Raw genomic sequence first — 25,582 nt, 5'->3', positions numbered from 1 at the left:
TTATTTTAGCTGTGTGCTTAGGGTCATTGTCTTGTTGGAAGGTAAGCCTTTGGTCCAGTCTGAGGTCCTTAGCACTCTGGAGAAGGTTTTTGTCCAGGATATCCCTGTACTTGGCCACATTCATCTTTCCCTCGATTGAAACCAGTCGTCCTGTCCCTGCAGCTAAAAAACACCCCCACAGCATGATGCTGCCACCGCCATGCTTAACTGTGGGGACTGTATTGGACAAGTGATGAGCAGTGCCTGGTTGTCTCCACACATACCGCTTAGAATTAAGGCCAAAAAGTTCTATCTTGGAGTTTGCTAAAAGACACCTGGCGTAGAGCAATACAGTAAGTCTTATTACTGACCGTAAGGTGCAGCTCAACATTTTCAAGGCGCTTGCTGACATGAAATAAAAGGATGCTGAAGCCATTGTGAAGCAAGCATTGTCAAGAGTCCTAGTGTGTGGTGTTTGATTTTATCCACTAGGTGGCCACAAATACAGCAACATGAACTGACTGGCTTATTTCGAAAGCCTACTTTTTCATCACAGTATGGCGCTTCAAATACTGACCTTCACTATCATCAAAAGAAACACTCTGCAAAAAGAAATTGTGTGAAACATTGCATGTTTCATATCCGCACAGTCTGATAATCTGCCAGAAGAAACAAAAACAGGTGACTTAGGGTGCTGCTGGATTATCCCCGAATGTAAGTAAGAGGTCACCATCACAGACATGGACATCTTAACAAATGCAAAGATGAAATGATGGCAGAGTTTTGAAGTTTTTTACTTTTAGATCTTCCATTGTATTCACATCCTCAGTCTACAACATATTTCCAAATATAATTAATGTCATTTGTAACAAGGCAACTAGCCAATAACAAAATTCACTGCCAACTATTTTCATCTTTGATAATTTGTTGCAGCCATAAAAAGCAGTTTTTTTACATACTGCTTTTTCATTCGTGAATGTACCTATCGTATACCAGAAACTCCAAATGAAATGCACTTGGTGGAATGAAGGCCTACAAAGTGACATACTATTAGAATTAGCAGAGTTCAAAGAACAACACCTGCACGTATTTAAAGGAAACAAATCAAGCAACTTTATTGAGTACACAAAGGGTATACGTAAAACAATACTTTATATCCCAAAGTATAAGCCAATAGGCTCTTAGCACTAATTAAATACAAGAAAACGTATGAAAAAACAGTGCTTCGTTTCTTCATAAAAATATATATCTTGCACATGCTCAGGGAATCATAACATGTTATCTTTTACAATATTTTTGATTTGAATGCGTTGACAGGAGTAAATCACAGCATTTGCTCAAGTTTTTATCCCTGCATGTGACTGAGAATTGGAACAAAGCATACGGGAAAATGATAAGCAAAGCGAATGGCTCAGAATTAAACTGAAATGAGTGCTTTTGTGAACAGTTTACCAAATAATTCCCATCGTATAAACCTAAAGGAGATGCTCCTTCAGTTCCTTACTTGGTTTTTCAGTCGTCTTCACAGAAGCAGAATTTGCAAGAGATTCTTCTTTATAAAGATATATTTATTTTAGCACATTCTTATTTACTTAAGGACATCTTTAATTGCACAAACACATACTGACAGTAAAAAAAAAACATGGAAGATACACACATAGAAAACCAAACAATGGACAAAATACAACATAAAAGCAAACTACAAATTTCACGGATATGTAAGCTACCAATAAATATCAGTTGATCAAATTTAGCCCGTGAAAAATACATCAGTGTTTTATCAAATAACACTGTAAGCACTGGTATAAATCAAAGCATATAATAAAATTAGGCATTTGTAACTGTATGATAAAGAAACACCTCTAGTGTCCCAATACATTTATAATTAATCAATCCAAGTCCCATTAAGTTCCATTGCACTGTGAGTCACTATTTTAAGAATATAATCAGGAAGAATCCAAAGATGAAAAAGAAAAAGGAATTTGTACCTAAGAACAGGGAATACTTTGCAAATTTAAATATGCACCATTTAAATCTGCAAATCTACTCGGCAAATGACACAGATTCTGTCAATTTCAAGAGTGATCTCACAATCCAAACTACAGACGTTTAACAAAATCAAGTTAAAGTTCATGAGACGTTTATATGTCCTTATTTGAACTACACAAAATAGAAGATGAATTTAATCGAAAATGAAGGCTATTTGCTTGGAAGTGTAAAACGTTACAGATAAGTAGACAATGTACTGGTGGTTATGTTGCATGCATATGACTTATAAAGAAAACTTTCAAATCCATAATATTGAGAGAACAGAGACTACAGAGAGAAACCAGTAAAAGACATGTTAGTCAAATTGGCAAGCCAACTACTGGCACAGTCGGGCACAATCCTTACTTGACCTTGCGTGTGCTTGGGTATGGCCACAAATCAATAAATAACTTCAGAAAGATTGTTTTCAAGTGGATTATTCAAAACCAACCTTTATATTTTCAAGTTCAAGTTTCTACTGGAAAGTGACTATGGAGGTGGGAGATCATTTTTGTTTCCAAACAATTTATAAAGTGCTGTATTTGACCGTTACTGACGAATATTGTTAAACAGACAACTGAGAAGAACAAGGTACGAGGTTTTGAGCAGCTAGAGATGATACAGCAAACATATGTTACCCATTGTGGGCAAGAAAGTAAAACTCTATGGCAAATTTGAGACAAGCCAATACTTCTATTATGTCTTGTCAATGCAAAGGCTATGATTTTATTGAACTAATACTATCATTTTTATATCTTGTTTACATATATTACATAGAATAAAATTTAAGCACAAATTAAACAATTTATTGTCCTGCAGCATATATCAAGATAGTATAGTGAGCGTTTTTTCTCAAAACGAATATTTCTGAATCATATAATAACAGTACAACAATCTCCATACGTGAAATAAACTTAAATGTGATCTACAGCTTCCTTACACAAAAACATGCACAACAAATCATGTTCTTTAAAAGAGAAATAAAATGTAGAAGAAAGTACTTGCTGTCTGCATTCCTGGCTCAGTCAATCTATTTGTGGTGTGGGGTGATTCAGTAAGAAGAAAACGTTTATAAGAAAAATGAAAAATACTTTGTGTTTTAACCATTAAAAAAAAATTAATTGGTGAACATTCACATCAACTCATTTTGCAGATGAGCATCACAGAACACCATCTTTAGTGGATTTCAGATATTAAGACACACTGGTGCTTCATTCTGGAACAAACTTTTGTCTTTATAATGGCTCAAGCTGAAATCCAAGCACTCAACGATTGTTTCAAGATTTCAAATTTTCTCGTGAAATCAATACGAAAAAAAAAAAACCTTATCTCTCCGCCTAACGTTTATCTGAGAAATTGGGTGTTGAGGTTATTTCAGATCTCCTGCATGAAGAATCTCGGCTTCAGGTTTTCACTACAGGTCAGAGAATGGGTACGAGTGGTAGGAGTCATTCACCTAAAAGGAAAAACAAAAGTAGAAAGGAGTGAGTTACTTGTCAATACTGAGCAATTAACTTCAATTGCCTGTGCTCCCATTGTAAGAGATAAATACAAACACACATCTGGACAACTGGAACTGTTTGAGACTTGTAAAGCACCTTATGAAAGTGAAATTCTATACTGAAACCTAAGTTTAAAAAAAAAAAAAAAAAAAAAAAAGAAGATCAGTTGTAAAGTTACAAAAAGGAGTAATCAAGTTGTGGATACCAGAGGATAACACTGTATATAGTGTATCATTTCTTGAATATTTTATGTAATCATTTTAACTTTCAAAATAAATGAAAATATCAGCTAGTTTTTATCTTATATAGTGCATCTCAACATGAAAGATTTCAGGAGACCAGTAATATATTTGATAAACTGTCAGAAATAATTGGATACCAAATTGCTATCTACAAACTATTAAAATAAAATTGGCATTTCAAAATACAGGATATTAACAGACTGCCTCAGAACTGTTCCTCTATAACAGACAAACATGCTACATGTAATGGCTTGTTCACATTTGTATGTTTTCCTAGTTTTTTACTGCAGTTGTTTAATTCGCAGCACGTGAGTACGATCAATCATATTTAATACATCTGTTTACATCACTAGAGAGGGCAGTAGATTCTTGTTCTTTTAAATGTGACTTGCTGCATATTTTCTGCATGAAAAACACACCATTGCATACATTTTCACACAAATTTCACCATGGGGACAAATATGTCCATCTATCTATTAGAGACTGAAGCTCTGGCCCCACACTGTCAGAAGTGTGAGGAATCTCTGTTTCACCTTCATATCTGGATGCCAGAAATATGAAACGATCTATACAATTTATAAACAAAGATTATTAAATAGTGAAAGTCTACATTAAATAACTTTTACTTTCTGCTGTAGTTTGCATATGGTGAGGAAGTATTTTTAAACAAATAACCCAAACACACTTGCTGCAAAAAACCAAACAGTACAATTTAGTCATAACATAAGGATGATAGAAGATGGATATACAGTGATCCCTCGCTATATCAAGCTCACTTTCAAGCTTCACTCCATCACGGATTTTAAATGTAAGCATATCTAAATATATATCACGGATTTTTCGCTGGTTCACGGATTTCTGCAGACAATGGGTTTTTTAATTTAAAGTACATGGTTCCTCAGTTGGTATGCCCAGTTGATTTCATACAAGGGACGCTATTGGCAGATGGCTTAGAAGCCACCCAATCAGAGCATGTATTATGTATTAAATAAAACTCCTCAATGATATACGATGTGCTTCCTGAGCGGTACTTGATCGTTTGCTTTTCTCGGTCTCTCTCACTCTCTCTGCCTGACGGAGGGGGTGTGAGCAGAGGGGCTGTTTGCCTAGAAGATACGGACGCTACTCTAAAAAATGCTGAAAGACTACCTTCACATTGCTCCCTTCTTTGCGGCTGCTTTATCGCGGTGCACATACTTAAAAGCCCAACAGCACGTATTGATTTTTTTGAATGTTTGCTTTTCTGTCACACTCTCTCTCTCTCTGACATTCTCTGCTCCTGACGGCGCTCCTTTGAAGAGAAGATATGTTTGCATTCTTTTAATTGTGAGAAAGAACTGTCATCTCTGTCTTGTCATGGAGCACAGTTTAAACTATTGACTAAAGGGCGTTATTTCATTACTAGAAGGCTCTAATAATGTTAACAGTGTGGGAGAGTTTTTAAGAGCTTAAAATATATAAAAATAACCATACAAACATATGGTTTCTACTTCACGGATTTTCACCTATCGCGGGGGGTTCTGGAACGCAACCCCTGCGATCGAGGAGGAATTACTGTATACACACACTAGGGGGCTATGCCCCCTGCTCGCTACACACTAGTCACTTCATAGCTCTACCGTTCGCATATGGGGAAGCAGATGTACAATTTAAACAGATTTTTATTTTCATGAAAATTGTTACATATGCATAATAGAACTAACTATTTTACATTACAGACAGTAATTAACTATAGTAAAAAATAGTAAAACGTAATAAATTGAAAGAAATTATGTTTCATGTTGCATTAGAGGTATTCATAGCGTTATACGTTTTTGTTCTGTTTGGCTTTGAAATTAACACACAAATATTTTTTAAACTTACACTTTTACTGTAAAACTTCAGTAAAAACTATATTTGCAATTAACTTTTTGCCAATATCGTTTTGAATTTTAATTCCATGTTTGGAGTTACATTATGACAACGCAACGTATAACTCCCCGTGAATGAATATGGTTTCTTTCTCTCTAAAAAAAATAAACTGACGTTTTCAAATGTTTGTCCCTGTGATTTGTTAATTGTCATAGCAAAAGCTATGCTAACGGGAATCTGTAAACGTTTTAATATGAATGGCATATCAAGATCTCTTTTGGTGTCTAATGTTATCCATGGAAGATGTACTACATTACCTTTCTTGTTACCTGTTAAAATTTTACATGTCAGAATTGTTCGACCAATTTTGAGTACAACTAATCTTGTCCTATTGCATAGCCTATCACTCAGACATAACTTACGCAATAACATTACAATATATCCTTCTTTCAACTGTAATTTGGCCTGTGGAAGACTGGACAGTGTTAACAGTCGTAGATATTCTACAGGATATTGTAAGCTGATGTTTTCATCTTACGCATAATCCCCACCAAGTGTTTCAGCATAGTCTATTGATACACATTTAACCAATTTGCTGTGTAACCGATCAACAATTTTCGCGTTAATTTGTTTGACTTCATTGTTTCTCAGTGCTAGGATTGGCCGTATACTCATTTCTTCTGTTAATAACCCTTTGGGATGAAATTCTTCAATAAGATTTGGACATAATAAGTCTTCTGTTATTGGGAACTTAAAGTGAGGAAAAGGCAAAAATTCATAAGAGCATAGAGCGCAGGAACTGTGTCTGACAAAAGCAATCACACGAATGACAGGTGAAGGGACTGTGGGCCGTTAACCGTAAATGGTTGAGAGGAGGGCAGGATCTGAAAAAATCTCTTGGCAATAGTCTCAATATATATTTATAAAAAAAAGAGAAAAACACACAATATAGATTTACGCTAGCCTTAGTCCTTTCTCCTGCAATTGAGGCAATGCCAATCTTAACAGTGTTAGGTACAAACCGGATTCCAAAAAAGTTGGGACACTAAACAAATTGTGAATAAAAACTGAATGCAATGATGTGGAGATGGCAAATGTCAATATTTTATTTGTAATAGAACGTAGATGACAGATCAAACGTTTAATCCGAGTAAATGCATCATTTTAAAGGAAAAATATGTTGCTTCAAAATTTCACGGTGTCAACAAATCCCAAAAAAGTTGGGACAAGTAGCAATAAGAGGCTGGAAAAAGTAAATTTGAGCATAACGAAGAGCTGGAAGACCAATAAACACTAATTAGGTCAATTGGCAACATGATTGGGTATAAAAAAATTCTCAGAGTGGCAGTGTCTCTCAGAAGCCAAGATGGGTAGAGGATCACCAATTCCCACAATGTTGCGCAGAAAGATAGTGGAGCAATATCAGAAAGGTGTTACCCAGCGAAAAATTGCAAACTGTGCATATTATCCGAAGATTCAGAGAATCTGGAACAATCTCTGTGCGTAAGGGTCAAGGCCGTAAAACCATACTGGATGCCCGTGATCTCCGGGCCCTTAAACGACAGTGCACCACAACCAGGAATGCTACTGTAAAGGAAATCACAGAATTGGCTTAGGAACACTTCCAGAAACCATTGTCAGTGAACACAATCCACCGTGCCATCCGCCGTTGCCAGCTGAAACTCTACAGTGCAAAGAAGAAGCCATTTCTAAGCAAGATCCACAAGCTCAGGTGTTTTCACTGGGCCAGGGATCATTTAAAATGGAGTGTGGCAAAATGGAAGACTGTTCTGTGGTCAGATGAGTGACGATTCGAAGTTCTTTTTGGAAATCTGGGACGCCATGTCATCCAGACCAAAGAGGACAAGGACAACCCAAGTTGTTATCAACGCTCAGTTCAGAAGCCTGCATCTCTGATGGTATGGGGTTGCATGAGTGCGTGTGGCATGGGCAGCTTGCATGTCTGGAAAGGCACCATCAATGCAGAAAAATATATTCAGGTTCTAGAACAACATATGCTCCCATCCAGACGTCATCTCTTTCAGGGAAGACCCTGCATTTTTCAACAAGATAATGCCAGACCACATTCTGCATCGATCACAACATCATGGCTGCGTAGGAGAAGGATCCGGTACTGAAATGGCCAGTCTGCAGTCCAGATCTTTCACCTATAGAGAACATTTGGCGCATCATAAAGAGGAAGGTGCGACAAAGAAGGCCCAAGACGATTGAACAGTTAAGAGGCCTGTATTAGACAAGAATAGGAGAGCATTCCTATTTCTAAACTTGAGAAACTGGTCTCCTCGGTCCCCAGGCGTCTGTTGAGTGTTGAAAGAAGAAGGGGAGATGCCACACAGTGGTGAAAATGGCCTTGTCCCAACTTTTTTGGGATTTGTTGACACCATGAAATTCTGAATCAACATATTTTTCCCTTTAAATGATACATTTTCTCAGTTTAAACTTTTGTTCCGTGATTTATGTTCTATTCTGAATAAAATATTAGAAGTTGGCACCTCCACATCATTGCATTCAGTTTTTATTCACGATTTGTATAGTGTCCCAACTTTTTTGGAATCCGGTTTGTAGATAGATGTGTGTGTGTGTATATATACACACACACACACACACAGGTATATATATAATTCATTAAGACCATGCAAGCAAGACACATAATTGCAAAGGAAGGAAGAGAAGGTAAAAGTAAGCGATCTCAATCGAAACGAAGATGGACATTGTGTGGAAATATCACCTCCCTTCCTGCAGCCCAAAGATGTCAAATTAAATGGTGAGTACAGTATGAAATTGTTTCTAGAATAGAATGCCTTTTATTGTCACTATACGCATCTACAATGAGATTAAAAGAAGCTCCTTCAGTGCAGAAAAAAGTTCTGTATAGGGCTTGTATGGTTGTTTTTTTAGCTTTAGCCTAACGCCGGATCTGCGGCCCCGCTTCTGCTTTCTTTCCCTCCTCTGTCTGTGTTGTCTCCTAGACCCGACAACAATCCACGGAGAGCCTGCTGGTCTCGCTATGTTGTCTGGGATGTTGTGCGTGTGATGAAAAACACTCGAAACAGATGTCTGGCTCTGGACACCGATGTCTATAAGGTTCTGAATGGTGTACGGATGTTCCCGAACCGATCGTGCACAAACAAGGACAAAAAAAAAAGTACAAAAACAACAAAAAAGTGCACTGAAAAGGAGAGCCCTGAGCCGCTGCGACCATGCGTGCCATGCTCCTAGCTTAATCGAAGTAGGCACTTTTTATAACTTTTTGGTTAGTACATTAGAAAAATTATTGGTGTTTTGGTAAATTATGCACATTATATTATATATGAAAAATGCCGACAGTCTCAAATTCTTGCCGATAAACATTATAAATATACCTGAAGAGACACTTTTAAGGAAATTTAGAAAATTTGTGTGTTAAAGAAGTTATGAAAAAGAAAAGCAAACATTTTAAAAATAACGTAAGATGATTGTTAATGTAATTGTTTTGTCATTGATATGAGTGTTGTTGTCATATCTATCTATTTATATTTATATATATATATATATATATATATATATATATATATATATATATATATATATATATATATATATATATATATATATATATAGCAAAATAGCTGCATTGGCAGCGGAGAAGTAAAAAGAAAAGGAAACATTTTAATAATAACGTAACATGATTGACAATGTAATTGTTTTGTAATTGTCATGAGTGTTGCTGGCATATATATATATATATATATACATATAAACATATATATATATATATATATATATACACACATCTATACACATATATATATACAGTTATATATATATACATATACACACATACATATATATACATATACATATATATACACATACTGTATATATACACACACACATATATACATACTGTATATACAACATATACATATCTACATATATACTGTATATACACATATATATACAAATCTACATATATATATCTACATATATATATTAGGTGGGACTCGATTAAAAAATTAATCCAATTAATTAGAGGCTGTGTAAGAATTAATCTTGATTAATCGTATGTAATCGACACGAATTTGCCCCAAATCGCAAATGTTTTTTTTTTATTTAAAACGGTTTTAGTGGGCTTACAGAATCAAATAATAGACATGGACATGAATATTGTAAACTGAAGCTGTTTTAATTTCTGAAAAAAAGCTTTTAAACTGCATTTGAATTCAAAACAGAAACAAAAATATCATCCCTGGTTAAAATTGGGCAGACTTAAAAATAAAGTGGTAGTTTAAGTACTTTAAGTACATTTTCAGAATAGTATTGTCTTTAAATAATAATAACCAAAATTTCACCATAAAGTGCAGTTTTTCTTCTTAAAAAATAAGTCAGAAACATAAAAGGTAATTTGACCAGCTTACTCTTTAAACTCTGAGTAACATTAGCCAAAATTATTTTGTACATTAGGCTAAAACAGTGTGATCATTGAACATTTTGTAATTAGATGTATTTAGAATTACTAACGGTCACGGAAGTCCAATGATCCCCAGTAAGAGCCACAAAGTCCGCTTTCTGTAATGCATCTAATTTTGCTTGCTTTTCAGTGTGCACAAAACCATGCTTTTATCAAGGCTTCTCGGGTAGTCGAAATGATCAGTCGTAGGAACGCTTTATTCCGACTCTAACATTTTTGTAGCTGTGATGTGTGCATCAGTGTAATGGATGTACCAGGAAATCATGCATTGACAAAAGTTCCCGCTTGCTTGGAATTGAAAGTGTGATTAAATGCGTTATTTTTTAACGCGTTATGGAGTACATGCATCGAAGCTTCTCAACTGTGCTTGTGCTAAGAAAGGGAAAATTTTAAAAATAACGTAACATGATTCTGCTAACCTAATATTTTTCATACGCCCCAAACCAAGGAGATGGGAAGGTAAAATGAATCGGTAGCGCGTACATAGTCAGTACATCCCTCTCGAATCGAACCTCAATGTCGCGTTAGAGGCTTAAGACTCTACAATTGCGCCACCGCTTGTCTATGCTAAAGTATGTATTGTAGATCGGGCTATAGATATACATTTATATATATACCCGTATCGCAGTGGAGAAGTAGAAGTTATGAAAAGAAAAGGGAACATTTTAAAAATAACGTAACATGATTGTCAATATACAGTAATTGTTTTGTGAGTGTTATTGAATGTTGCTGTCATCAAGGATTTGATTATCATTATTTCTTTCAATCAGGCTCGTATTTGTACGATGTGTTCAAGTTACATTCCGTGTTTGTCAATCGCTGTAAAGATAAGAGGTTTCATTCATCGATTAGTTCCTTACTGCATCAATAAACAGCTCGCCTTCCTTTTATCTGTGATGTGACAAACTGCATGCACGGGTTTTTTTTTTACGCTGTCTTCCTTTAGCGGGACATTGACTTTTTCCACCGTGTGCTTTGTTTCCACAGTAGCTGCATTTATGAATATGCTTATCAGACGCTTCATATTTTTGCTGCCTTTTCAATTGTGTAATTCGGTTTTGTTCAGCCTTTTGGAACTGTTGCTTTTATCTGTGCACTGCATCAGTTCACGTGAGCCACTCGGTGTACTTGCATCGAAGGTTCCCAGCTGTGCTGGTGCCATCTCGTGCTATGTCCATAGCTTTATTTAATGTTACCTTAGTCCTGGCACTTAAAACTTTCTCTGGCAGTTTCGCTGAGTTTGTGTCAAACACCACCCTGACCATCTCATCTTCCTCTCCATAAGCACAGTCCTTCACCCGTGAATATTTACCCGTGGCAGTTTGCTATTGGATTGCCGCTGACGGATGGCCTTATATGGGCAGGCACTAAATTACAAACGCCAGCGGCAGCCTGTCTATGAACTTAATTTGAAGTGTAGGTTTACATCGTGCTTTGTTTCCGAAGTAGCAGAACTCGCTTCTTATTGTTTCGCTGCCTTCTCAATTATATAATGCATGTTTTCTTGAGCGCTTTTTTGAGGTCTTCCTGGTTTTCTATGTACTGCGTGATTACGTGGGAGGCGTGATGATGTCACACTAAACTCCGCCCCCACGGCGTTGAAGCTCATCTCCATTACAGTAAATGGAGAAAAACTGCTTCCAGTTATGACCATTACGCGTAGAATTTCGATATAAAACCTGTCCAACTTTTGTAAGGAATCAACCTGCCAAATTTCAGCCTTCCACCCACACGGGGAGTTGGAGAATTAGGGAGTGAGTGAGTGAGGGCTTTGCCTTTTATTAGTATAGATAGCAAAATACCCGCGCCTCGCAGTGGAGAAGTAGTGTGTTAAAGAAGTAATGAAAAAGAAAAGGAAACATTTTAAGAATAACTTAACATGATTGACATTCATGAGTGTTGCTATCATATATATGCCTGCCTGAATAAGTCACCCTCACTTCGCTCTTACTTTTTTACCATTCATTTAATCATGGCTATTGGCGGAAAAATTATAAAATGGAATGAGGATTACACTGAGTATGGCTTTACAAAACAATTATTGATGGCGAATCGATTATTCATAAAGCTTGAATTGGTGATCTGTTTTTTTTCTGTGAGTATTTGGTGGCAGTGTGATGAAGTTGCTTCGGAAGATGGCGTTAGCCGCGGAGCTCAGCTCAAAGCGAAATGAGGTGAAAGGGAGGGGAGATGATGACGTCACTCCTCCACCCGCCTTAACTGTCAATCCTCCAACAAACACAGTCTCTTGGAATTTGCATAAGCACAGCCTTTGACCAGCAATTTGACCTTAGTTAGAAAGTGATCAAAACTGTCGTTTATACCCTGCGTCCTCTCATTAAACTTGTATCCCGCATTAGCCTTGGGCATGACAAACGCCAGTGGCAGCCTGTCTATGAACTGAATTTAAACTTTAGGTTTACAACGTGCTTTGTTTCCGAAGTAGCTGCAGGCATGAATATGGTAATATATGTCACTCGCTCGCTTATTATTGTTTCGCTGCCTTCTCAATTATATAATGCATGTTTTTTTCAGCGCTTTTTGGAGGTCTTCCTGGATTTCTACGTAATGCATTGACAGTCAGTTCACGTGATTATGTGGGAGGCGTGATGATGTCATATGAAACTCCGCCCCCCACGGCCATCGAGCTCAACTCCATTACATTATATGGAGAAAAATAGCTTCCAGTTATGACCATTACGCGTAGAATTTCGAAATGAAACCTGCCCAACTTTTGTAAGTAAGCTGTAAGGAATGAGCCTGCTAAATTTCAGCCTTCCACCCACACGGGGTTAGTAGCCGGCACGCGCGCATAGCTGTGCCAGCCTTTGAGACGCTGACTGCGCTTCTGCCTTAAGTCAAAGTGAGCACTTTTAATTTTTTTCATCCTCCCCCTGAGCTATAGCCCAGACATGTGCAAACATGGGACCCCTTTTCTACACCGCGGCAAAGTAATATTAAGGCGATTCGAACTTTCTTTTGCACGTATACGATTATGAGGTTGTCAGCTCGGATTATGAAGACACGCACAGGAGTGGAGGACTGACAGTGCCATCACAGCCGATTAATAGCTGGGACGTCTCACCAGTCTCTCATATATCCGTCTACTTCTCCACTGCGAAGCGCGGGTATTCTGCTAGTATATCATATAGGAGACACACACAGTGATATTTGAGAAGTGAAATGAAGTTTATAGGATTGCCAGTAAGAGTGCAATAATTGTTCAAACAAAATCAGGCAGGTGCATAAATTTGGGCACCGTTGTCATTTTATTGATTCCAAAACTTTTAGAACTAATTATTGGAACTCAAATTAGCTTGGTAAGCTCAGTGACCCCTGACCTACATACACAGGTGAATCCTATAATGAGAAAGAGTATTTAAGGGGGTCAATTGTAAGTTTCCCTCCTCCTTTAATTTTCTCTGAAGAGTAGCAACATGGGGGTCACAAAACAACTCTAAAATGACCTGAAGACAAAGATTGTTCACCATCATGGTTTAGGGGAAGGATACAGAAAGCTGTCCCAGAGATTTAAGCTGTCTGTTTCCACAGTTAGGAACATATCGAGGAAATAGAAGACCACAGGCTCAGTTCAAGTTAAGGCTCGAAGTGGCAGACCAAGAAAGATTTTGGATAGACAGAAGCGACGAATGGTGAGAACAGTTAGAGTCAACCCACAGACCAGCACCAAAGACCTACAACATCATATTGCAGCAGATGGAGTCACTGTGCATCGTTCAACCATTCGGCGCACTTTACACAAGGAGATGCTGTATGCGAGAGTGATGCAGAGGAAGCCTTTTCTCCGCCCACAGCACAAACAGAGCCGCTTGAGGTATGCTCAAGCACATTTGGACAAGCCAGCTTCATTTTGGAATAAGGTGCTGTGGACTGATGAAACTAAAATCGAGTTATTTGGGCCTAACAAGGGGCGTTATGCATGGAGGAAAAAGAACACAGCATTCCAAGAAAAACACCTGCTACCTACAGTAATATATTGTGGTGGTTCCATCATGCTGTGGGGCTGTGTGGCCAGTGCAGGGACTGGGAATCTTGTCAAAGTTGAGGGACACATGGATTCCACTCAGTATCAGCAGATTCTGGAGACCAATGTCCAGGAATCAGTGACAAACCTGAAGCTGCGCCGGGGCTGGATCTTTCAAAAAGACAACGAACCGAAACACTGCTCAAAATCCACTAAGGCATTCATGCAGAGGAACAAGTACAACGTTCTGGAATGGCCATTTCAGTCCCCAGACCTGAATACAATTGAAAATCTGTGGTGTGAGTTAAAGAGGAGCTGTCCATGCTCGGAAGCCATCAAACCTGAATGAACTAGAGATGTTTTGTAAAGAGGAATGGTCCAAAATACCTTCAACCACAATCCAGACTCTCATTGGAACCTACAGGAAGCGTTTATAGAGGCTGTAATTTCTGCAAAAGGCGGATCTACTAAATACTGATTTCATTTCTTTTTTGTGGTGCCCAAATTTATGCACCTGCCTGATTTTGTTTGAACAATTATTGCACACTTTCTGTAAATCCAATAAACTTCATTTCACTTCTCAAATATCACTGTGTGTGTCTCCTATATGATATATTTAACTGACATTTTTTATCGTAACAACCAACGATTTATACAGGAAAATAATGACTATTAACAAGGTTGCCCAAACTTTTGCATCCCACTGTAATTGTATAAGTCAGTGTTTCCCAAACTCGGTCCTGGGGACCCCTGTGGCTGCAGGTTTTTGATCCAACCAGCTTCTTTTTTTAATTGAACTCCTGGGCTAATTAAGTGAACTGATATTTCCCAAGTTCTGTGTTTAGGAACTAATATAGAAATTAGAAAACTAAGTTTCTTGAAAAAATATTAAAATGTACCAAGTAGTTATATAGGAATGTTTTTTGTTTTCTTTTTAACAGTATTTTCATCTTGATTTTCATTCTACTTTTCTAGGTGTTCTAATTGTTTAATTAATCCATTATTTACTAATTAGTGGGCCTGACTCTAAAGTAGTTGTAGCCTTTGATTATTCAGTGTTGTTTGCCTGGGTGTCTGATCTGCTTGTTTTAAATTGTCATTATTAAGATACAACGAATGGGGAAAACTGCACAGAGAAAGGGCAAAGTATAATGAAATCAACAAAAGAGAGTTAAGCATTTAAATCTATAGCAAAAGCACAAATATTTATAAATGTCTTATAAATGTAAAAATCATGCTGCTGTGCTTTTCTCAATGTCGAATAAAAGAAAAAAAAATACCAGCTAATTAAATGAAATCAGTGTTATCAGGTGTTGTCACTGATTAAGAATCCGGTTGGAACAAAAACCTGCAGCCACAGGGGGTCCCCAGGACCGAGTTTGGGAAACACTGGTGTAAGTGGAGGTCAGGGTGCAGGAAGGGAGACTACAGACACAATTACCCTTTGACAGAGAGGTCACTCCAGATGTAAATACCAAGGCTAAAGAGGACCACAACTCTATGAACCAGGAATGGACCTTATATCTTTCTTTGGTCATTTAGGCATTTTCTGTTTTCTACGTTTTCCACTCACTATCAAATCTGTGACTCTTAAGTGAATTAAAATTGTAGTACTAAAAGTATAGAGTAAAAAGTATGAAGTAATAAGTCCAGAGTAAAATGTTTACTGTAAGGTATTTGTCTTAGTTTGCTGAGCACTGCAAACTGATCATTATATATTCAAAAAGGACTATCACCTATTCCCTAAACTGACAATCTTACCTCTATCAGACATATCATGCCAAACAAGAAGATGTTATGTCAGCCACAGAAAATTCAGTTGCCCCGTGCAAAGTTGGTTCCTACTTCATTTCCATTCCAGCTGCGGGACAAGTATCTGCTCAAACTGACAAACTGTTTAAGCTGATTGGAATCTGGGCAAATGGTTGTACGGATTAACTGTAGCCATGCTCATTACAATCGAAGGATGCCTCTGTTAATCAGGGTATTTATGCCGTCATATGAAAATGTTATAAGTATACACAAATGGCGTATTTTTATTTGTCAAATAATTATGGGAGATAAATGTGTCAATAAGCCTTTTTTACATGAAAACAACACCATTTTTTCCAGCTTTGTTATATTGTGCTCGAATTTCAAATAATAGCCACAGTCCTTATAATCCTGTAGCAAAATTAGTCCTGAGAATCATTTACAGTATTTTATTATATAACTTGCAGACACAAAGAGGCTGTTGTACTTTTGGACAATATATTGCAATATAAACAAAGAGCAATACTCTATACAACATTATGCATTAACAATAATTTATTTTATCAACAGAACACTTGATGAAGAATTCCAATGAACTGGTTAATTTTATACAGATTTCAATTAAATTAAAACTTTCAGAATAAGTGCTTTAGCTTAGGCAAAGCCTCAGATTTATGGTTTACAATAAGATGGGAAAACTAGATTATGTTACAACTGAAGCTGCAACGCAAAAATGCAAAAAGCAGTTAACTTGGCACCACCAAATTTACAGTCTGACAGTGTTCATAATTTTTCCAAGTGCATTTCTGGAGAAAGTGCAGCAGACTTGTTTTATCTGCTGGATGTATCACAATAAATTCTGACAAGCTGACTATAAAACATATAAAGACAGCTTACAAATGTAGTGTACAATGTCCATCCATCCATCCATTTTCTAACCCGCTGAATCCGAATAGGGTCACGGGGGTCCGCTGGAGCCAATCCCAGCCAACACAGGGCACAAGGCAGGAACCAATCCTGGGCAGGGTGCCAACCCACCGCAGGACACACACAAACACACCCACACACCAAGCACACACTAGGGCCAATTTAGAATCGCCAATCCACCTAACCTGCATGTCTTTGGATTGTGGGAGGAAACCGGAACGCCCGGAGGAAACCCACGCAGACACGGGGAGAACATGCAAACTCCACGCAGGGCTTCCTGTAAGTTTCTGTGCTGATTACATAGCTTAAATTGTTAGAGCAGTCAATGGCCACCAGCTTGGTTACTTCACTTATCAGTGCTCACATAAGGATCTCAACATTGTTCTTAAATTCACTTTGGAATAATGATCATCTTAAAAAGGTGCTTTGATGCAGGTATACATTTCAGTGTTTCTATTTATTACTAAAGAAACGATTTTCAGTTCAAAAGATATATAGCGCATCAATAAGGAACATGATAATAGTATTAAAGTAACTTTGAAGCACTGTCAAAAGAGTTGTGTGTTGTTGACATCCCTGAGAATCAAAGCAAAAAAAAAGACAGTTATAAACTCCATGAACTTTGTTTTCCCTAAGGAAAGTACTCACCCGTGCTTCATACTCCAGCACAAATGGAGGAATGTCGATTTGCTCTGGTGAAATATATGCAAAGAGCTCACCAAGACTGTCAATATGCTGAACTTTATCTTTCAGTCCAGACACATTAAAAGTGGTAAAAAACCATGTGGAAACCTTGACAAATAAAATACAATACAAACACATTACAGCAAAGAACCATTTGAAAACACCTTCAAGCAAGCAAAATATTCAAATAAATTATTTGAAACATACTAAGCCTTACTACACACTACTAAATACCACTTATTGCTTCTGGCATATTTTGTGCTACATAATCCATCAAAATTCTAATCTATATTCTGAATGTGTTAACAATTTATTTTAAGCATCAACGCATTTTGGCCAAAAAAAGAACCACAACACAAAGAACTAACTACTTTGGGGAAAAAGGATAAAACAAAACCATGGACTTAAATTCTTCATTTAAATATTATATCTTTGCATTAATGTTTATTATAAGTTGAATAAGCGGACCAAATTTCAAATTAACCTTACATATTATTGCATACTTACTTACTAATCAGCTAGGAATGTTTTGGTAAAGTAATATTTTATTATTTATATATCTCATTAAAATGGCACCTGTCAAGGTTTGGGATATATTAGGCAGCAAGTGAACAGTCAGTTCTTGAAGGTGATGTGTTGGAAGCATGAAAAATGGGCAAGTGTGAGGATCTGAGTGACTCTGACAAGGGCCAAACTCTGATGGTTAGATGACTGGGTCAGAGCATCCCTAAAACAGCAGGTCTTGTGGGGTGTTCTTGGTATGTAGTGGTTAATAAATACAAAAAGTGGTCCAAGCATGTACAACTGGTGAAATACCAACAGTGTTATCAATCAATCAATCAATCAACATTTATTTATATAGCACATATTCATACAAAAAAATGTAGCTCAAAGTGCTTTACAAAATGAATAGAAAAATAGAAGACACAATAAAAAATAAACATAAGTCAACATTAATTAACATAAAATAAGTAAGGTCCGATGGCCAGGGTGGACAGAAAAAACAAAAAAAAAACTCCAAGAGCTGGAGAAAAAAAATGGGTGCCCAAGTTTCACTAATGAAGGAGAGAAGGCTCTCTCATCTTGCCAGACCCCAAAGAAGATCACAAATTGCTGGAAAACTTAATACTGGCTATGACAGAAAGATGTCAGAACACACAGTGCACTGCAGCTTGCTCCATATGGGGCTGTGTAGCTGCAGACCAATAAAAGTGCCCATGATGACCACTGTCATCCTCCGAAACTGCCTACAATGGGCACGTGAGAGTCAGAACAGGACCAAGGAGAAATACAAGAAGGTGGCCTGGTCTGATGAATTATGTTTTCTTTTACATCATGTGGATTGGCAGGTGTGTGTGCCATGTTTACCAGAAGAAAAGATGTTAGTAGGACATGGGAAGAAGGTAGCTGGCGGAGGCAGTGTGATGCTCTGGGCAATGTTCTACTAGGAATCCTTAGGTCCTGGCATTCACGTGGATGTTACTTTCACTTGACCACTTACCTAGACACTGTTGCAACCCACATATACCCCTTCATGGTGATGGTATTCCCTAATGGCAGTTGCCTCTTTTGGCTGGCTAATGCACCCTGCCACACTGCAAAAACTGAATTTTTTGAGGAATATGATAAAGAGTTCAAGGTGTTGACCCAGTCTCCAGATTTCTTGATCTCAATCTGCATGTGCTGGAAAAACAATTCCAACCCATGGAGGTCCCACCTTGCAACTTACAGGACTTAAAGGATCTGCTACTAATGTCTTGGTACCAGATACCACAGGATACCCTCAGAGGTCTTATTGCATCTGTGCTTTGAGGGGCCAGTTATTTGGGAGGCACAAGGGGGACCTACACAATATTAAGCAGATGGTTTTAATGCTGTTGCTGATCATGTATGTTGGGGGTTGTAATAGTAGATCCTGGACAGAGTTACAGCTTCTCTCCCAATTAATAAATCAAAAATTAAATGGATGCCTGTGGGCCACTTTAGTGAACAGTCAGGGCTGGTTAATGCCAACCTTCCTTAGTTTTAGTTTTAATCCTTTTCCTCACTATGAAGCTGTAGAACTTAAGAGGTATGTTTTGATGCTATCAAAAGAAAATTCTTAAAAAACTGGTGTAAGAGCCTGTCAGTAAGTCTGAAAATGACAACACCTCTATCTTGAATGTTCAGAGACTATCTAATCAAAATTCAAGCTATACAGTGCAAATAGATAGCAGTGAGGCAATCATACCAAAATATTCCACAAAGTCACAAACGGACCCTATAAAAACACGTAAGGATCTGCAGGCCTTCGTCATGCTAGCAAAGGCTGGAAATCTAAATTCTATTTTCTGAAAGACGCTGGGTATTATTGAGTACCCATGGTGGAAACCAATTGTAAGATCATCAATGCTTGCGCTTTCGATGTTGCCAAACTGCCTGTACAATGCACAGGTCTAGGACAATGTTCTAAAGACAAACAAGTCTAAAATTGAACTTTTTGCCTAACATTTGCCCTGTTATGTCTGTAGAAAATCCACATCATTCAACAATAATAATTATTACTCAAAACACAGTTTTAAACACATAATTAGCCTCAAACTGGAGCAACTACCGGAAGTAGCCTAAAAACAAAATGAAAAAACTAATTTCCAAGAAGCACCCACACTCAGCATTTATAAATAATCATAGAATTGTTGTGTGGAAATCAATAAGATGTGAAATAACAGAATGACCGATTATAAATGAGACATTTTAGAACTGAGAACTGGGCTAGAGTGACATTTTGACTAAACAAGGAAGGAGGAAAAAAAAAACAAAGAAAACACCCTTCTCTAGTAATTGCCAGCTTTGCTATGAGACTGCAGGCTATTTGTGACCTGCTTGTGACAGTTTATGACATTTCTGCTCAAGTACATCAGTTAATTAATAACAAGTAAAATTTCTTTACCTTGGAACGAAATGTTGGGTGTACAAAATAGAAGGCTTTCAAGTTTTTCTTATACCTAAAAAGGAAAGGTAGATTAAAACTTTGATTGTAACTGGAAAAAAATTATATTTCATTAAATTTTATTTTTTAAAATGAATATCTGGCACACAAAAGGTCAAAAGGTATATAGTGAACCACAGCATACAGGTATGTTTAGAATGGCTTTTTAAAGTATTTTGTTTAATAATCACAATGAAAGGTAACACAACAGTGTTAAAATCAGTTCACGCAACCCTGGACAGGGTATCAGTCGATTATAGGGGGCCCAATATACACATCGAATCACAATTTAATGTAGCAGCCTTGTCTTTGGAGTGAGGGAAGAAAACCAGAGTAAGTTTTATGATAATTTCCACACATCTTTCCAAAATAATCTCAGAAAGAACAGAATCCTAAAAAATTAGTAAAAAGGTACTGTATTATTTACTTAAATTCTCAAAAAGGAGATTTTTGTGAAACTAAAAGTTGTGAAGTTATGACCCTTCAGTGTTCTCCCTAGCATCTTTTCAGCTAATTTAGTTGAGCGCCCGGCTGTCATCTCGCATGACATTGTGAGATGACAGCTGCAGATCTAATGATCTGCAGAGATGGCAAGGGACGAGCGGGCGGGTGGGCAAATACTGCTAAAGCTAATGGCAGGTGTTGAGGTGGAGCAGAGTTCACAAGCAAAGAGTATGGGGAGGTGGGGTTTCGAGAGCGGGCTGTGCATGGTAATAGCGGGGGTGTAGCAGCTTAATACAGTTGTAAGGAGTTTGGAGAGGTGGGCGGGCGAGAGGGGGCAGTACATGCTAATAGCGGGAGCTGAGCGGCAGTTCACAAGCAAAGAGGATGTGGAGGTGGGCGGGCAAGAGGAGGTCTAATTTAAAAAAAAAGGTCTAGTGAAACCAGCCTGTCAGATATCAGAAAAAAGGCATCAGGAAGTTATATCTCTGTTCTCAGCATCAGTGCAGTCTGTATAGTGCGGCTGAGCATACAGCTGCTCTCTTCTTATAAAGTACATAGCAAACCAATATGTTTTTGATATATATTTATATATATATATATATTTATATATTTATATATATATTTATATATTTATATATATATACATACATACACACAGTTATTTAAGCATTACGTGTGTTATGTGTGCAAAAATTCTTGTAGCACTCATGTTTAAAGTGACCCCATCTGCCGTTCTTATATTTGCTCATATTTGGAGCTGTGTCCATATTGCAAAAAGTGTGCAGAAACCCTTGCAGCACCCACTGTGTCCTGAGCAAAAGTTTTGTCACTGAATTGCTGAGGGTTTTGTACGGAAGCGTATTAGGGCCAAGGTGAAGAAAAAAAAATACGGACAAAGTGAAGGAAAAAAAACTATATGTCGAGAATAAAGTCGAGATGTTGACTTTATTCTCGACATTTCCACTTTAATCTTGAAGCTTATGACGAGAATAAAGTTGACATGTTGCTACATAATTTATGATGGGGGTTTGAGAACATTTAGTAAGTTAAAAATTCATTTTAAAATGAAGTTTAGTTAACGATGTTTTACTTTAATGACAAACTACGAGAATAAAGTCAACATGTCGAATTTAATCTCGAGATAAACAGCGAGATTAAAGTGGAAATGTCGAGAATGCGTACCTGCTGTAGTGTAAGTGTGAATTGAATATCCAACAGGCTCTCCCTTTCTCACTCAAAAGTCTTATTCATAGGTACTCTAAATTTTTGAGACGCCACAAACTAATGAAGATGCGGTGTCAACTCCTCATGTGGCAATTTCAGACAAAGACATTGCAGAGGCTAGTCCATCAGTGCTGTCTCTTCAGCACACACTCTGCCAATTGATAAATCTAAGCACCGTTTATGCGGCATAAACAAACAATGGTTTAAAGATTTAGATTGACTAATGGTCAAAGAAAATGTTGTGCTGCTCATTGTGCATGAAATAATCGATCAAACACCCCCCCAAGGTGGGGTTACTTTGGGTAAATGTGCCATACACAAGAATTCGAAAAGAAAGCTTGGTGGACCATGAAAAAAGTAAAACACACATTGAGTCTTCTGCTGACCTTTTAGGAAAGCGTGTACTAGAGCAAACTGGAATCGGTCAAATTGAAAGATCTATATTTGTGTTAAATAACTTACAGAGAGATGCCTTTGTGGGAGCTTTAAGATCCATGCATTGTCTGGCAAAAATTGAGTTGCCACATACAACGTTGATTGAAAAGCTGTTGGAACACTGTAAAGAAATAGGTTGTTCCTTTTTACAACATCTCAATGTTGGTAAAATGCACATTACACCTCTGAAAGAATAATGCAAGAGCTGCTGGATGTCTTAGCATCAGAAATAAAATCTAACATAATGAAAAATATACACACAGAAAAGTTTTTCAGTATTCTGTGTGATGAAACCACAGATATCTCAGATGTAAAACAATTATTTACATTAAATATGTTTGCCGGGCCACTAAAGAAGTCAGAGTTAGTTTTGTATCAACCTGCAATATGATTGACAGCAAAGCAGAGACTATAACCAACACAATGAATGAGACTATGGACACTCTAGGCTTGAAAACTGCTAATCTGGTCGAACTAGGGTCAGATTGAGTGGCTGTTATGATTGGGAAACAGAAAGGTGTGGCAAAACCGCTTAGAGATAAAACATCTGGACTCTTGGTCAACTGCCACTGTGTAAAACCACGATTGGCCCTTGTAGTGTCCAAGCAGCAGTTGCTGTACCTTATTTAACAAAACTGAACATCTTAAGGCAGCTATTCTATTTCTTCCAAAATTCTTCAGTTAGGATGGCTGGTTTAACGGAAATTCAAAACATTCTGAACATTCCCCAGATTAAGCTGAAAATGGCCAGTGACACTAGATGGCTGTCTGATGACTTTGCAGTACAGTCACTACGACAATGTATGAGTGATCTCCTTGGGGGGCCCAGATCCTGGGAACTTTGATTATGGGAAAGCTTTAGACAACTAGGCCTCTAGGAAGAAAAGAAGAATAAAAATTTAACTGAAGACACCTTCTGCATATGGAAGTTGGCTTTGAAGAATATTTTTAAATTTTTCTTAATAAGGTTTCTTATACTTTTTTCATTGTTTTCATTTTTCTTCCCGACAGCGACAATACTTGTGCCTCTTGGTTTATGTCATAAGAATTGTTATTTAAAATTTTTGTTAGGGTTGCAGGATCCTGAATTGGATACTTCTTAAATTTAATAAAATATTCTTTCACAAGTGTCAAACCTTAAAAAGGAAGTCATATTGAGCTTTGGAAAATAATTAATAATAATTAACTAATAAAAATGGAGCACATTTAATTTTCCACCCCAACCGGCTACTTTTTCTTGCCACCTGGCTGGAAAAAATTTCTAGGGAGAACACTGACCCTTTGTAGCTTTATTCATTCTATAGGGTGGTCCTGATCTAATTATGCAATTTTCATTACGCTATAAAACTTAACTTTATTACATAAAAAAAATCACCCAAAAAATCCCGGACCATTCAGAAGTGTCCGAACTGACAACATGAAGAATCGTCTTTGCACCGAACTGGAATTGTCCCCGCATAAATCAAAGTCATCCAGACAACCTGGATCTGCATAATTAGATCTGGACCACCCTGTACGTATTTTTTTTTTTAGGAATGTGAAACTTCAAACTAGATTTTTACAAAACTCCAATGAAAATAAAAGTGATATAATTAAGTCAATTAATTCTACACATTATTTTATAAACAATTATTTGGTAAACATATGTTTTATTTTAATGCATTACTTATAGCCATATTATAGATACGCACACACACATTTAAATCCTATTTAATCAAATTCAGCGCTGCGAGGCAGTCTAGTGTAATCCCTCCTCGATCACTGGGGTTGCGTTCCAGAACCCCCCGCGATAGGTGAAAATCCGCGAAGTAGAAACCATATGTTTGTATGGTTATTTTTATATATTTTAAGCCCTTATAAACTCTCCCACACTGTTGATAAATATTCCCTGCAGAGTTATACAGCATAATCCCTTTGTATAGATATTAGGTAAGATTCATTTAAATTATGTATATAAACACACTGTTTATATACAGTAAAACCTAAATATTATTTTAAAGATATTGAGTGTCTCCGATATCACATATGTTACAGCCATTACGATAGACAGGCCACCAGCAATAAATACGTACAGCACACATACATCATACACTAATAAAGGGTAAATCACATACAGTATTAGAAAAAAAAAGTTTTCTCAACCAACAATGCTGCCTACTACATGCTAATACAGATGTACACAGGCATATAATATTGTTCTTCAATTATGTTTATTCTAATTACACACTAACAGGGTGATGAATTACAACTCAGAAGCTATAAGCTAACTTACTTGGCATCAACAATGTCACAAAGTTTCTTAATAAAATCAGTGTCTATGTGGTTGTGTTCTCCTGTTAAGGTGTGGAAATACACCATAACATACTCCTTCACGACTATGTGGTCCATGACATGAATAAAGTAGAGAAGAGCCTAGAAGACAACCATGTAAGTTATACATTAAATTATGTTTTTGCTTATTGTTTTCACTGACTTTTATATCACTTTGTAATATAAATGAAAATAAGCATATTATTATATATATATATATATATATATATATATATATATATATATATTTTAATACATACACTCACCTAAAGGATTATTAGGAACACCTGTTCAATTTCTCATTAATGTAATTATCTAATCAACCAATCACATGGCAGTTGCTTCAATGCATTTAGGGGTGTGGTCCTGGTCAAGACAATCTCCTGAACTCCAAACTGAATGTCAGAATGGGAAAGAAAGGTGATTTAAGCAATTTTGAGCGTGGCATGGTTGTTGGTGCCAGACGGGCGGTCTGAGTATTTCACAATCTGCTCAGTTACTGGGATTTTCATGCACAACCATTTCTAAGGTTTACAAAGAATGGTGTGAAAAGGGAAAAACATCCAGTATCGCGGCAGTCCCGTGGGCGAAAATGCCTTGTTGATGCTAGAGGTCAGAGGAGAATGGGCCGACTGATTTAAGCTGATAGAAGAGCAACTTTGATTGAAATAACCACTCGTTACAACCGAGGTATGCAGCAAAGCATTTGTGAAGCCACAACACGCACAACCTTGAGGCGGATGGGCTACAACAGCAGAAGACCCCACCGGGTACCACTCA

The 25,582-nt window shown here is 37.2% G+C and overlaps 1 protein-coding gene across 4 annotated transcripts in view; it reads right to left on the bottom strand.

The window, feature by feature from the left end:
- Window positions 1-1,068: 1,068 nt before the first annotated feature.
- Window positions 1,069-25,582, bottom strand: part of gdap2 (ganglioside induced differentiation associated protein 2) — a 67,754-nt gene continuing 43,240 nt past the window's right edge. For all 4 annotated transcript variants that reach the window (XM_039743729.1, XM_039743728.1, XM_039743730.1 and 1 more), the window contains 4 exons: window positions 24,765-24,904; window positions 20,351-20,405; window positions 17,386-17,529; window positions 1,069-3,463 (listed from right to left, as the gene is read on the bottom strand). In XM_039743729.1, the coding sequence (XP_039599663.1) occupies window positions 3,422-3,463; window positions 17,386-17,529; window positions 20,351-20,405; window positions 24,765-24,904 (381 nt within the window). In that variant the 3' untranslated portion in view covers window positions 1,069-3,421. The remainder of the gene's footprint in view (window positions 3,464-17,385; window positions 17,530-20,350; window positions 20,406-24,764; window positions 24,905-25,582) is intronic.

This window comes from Polypterus senegalus, chromosome 2 (genome assembly GCF_016835505.1).
Source record: "Polypterus senegalus isolate Bchr_013 chromosome 2, ASM1683550v1, whole genome shotgun sequence".
NCBI lineage: Eukaryota > Metazoa > Chordata > Cladistia > Polypteriformes > Polypteridae > Polypterus > Polypterus senegalus.
The sequence above is the reverse complement of the archived record's forward strand: the minus strand, read 5'-3'. Positions and strand labels throughout refer to the sequence as shown.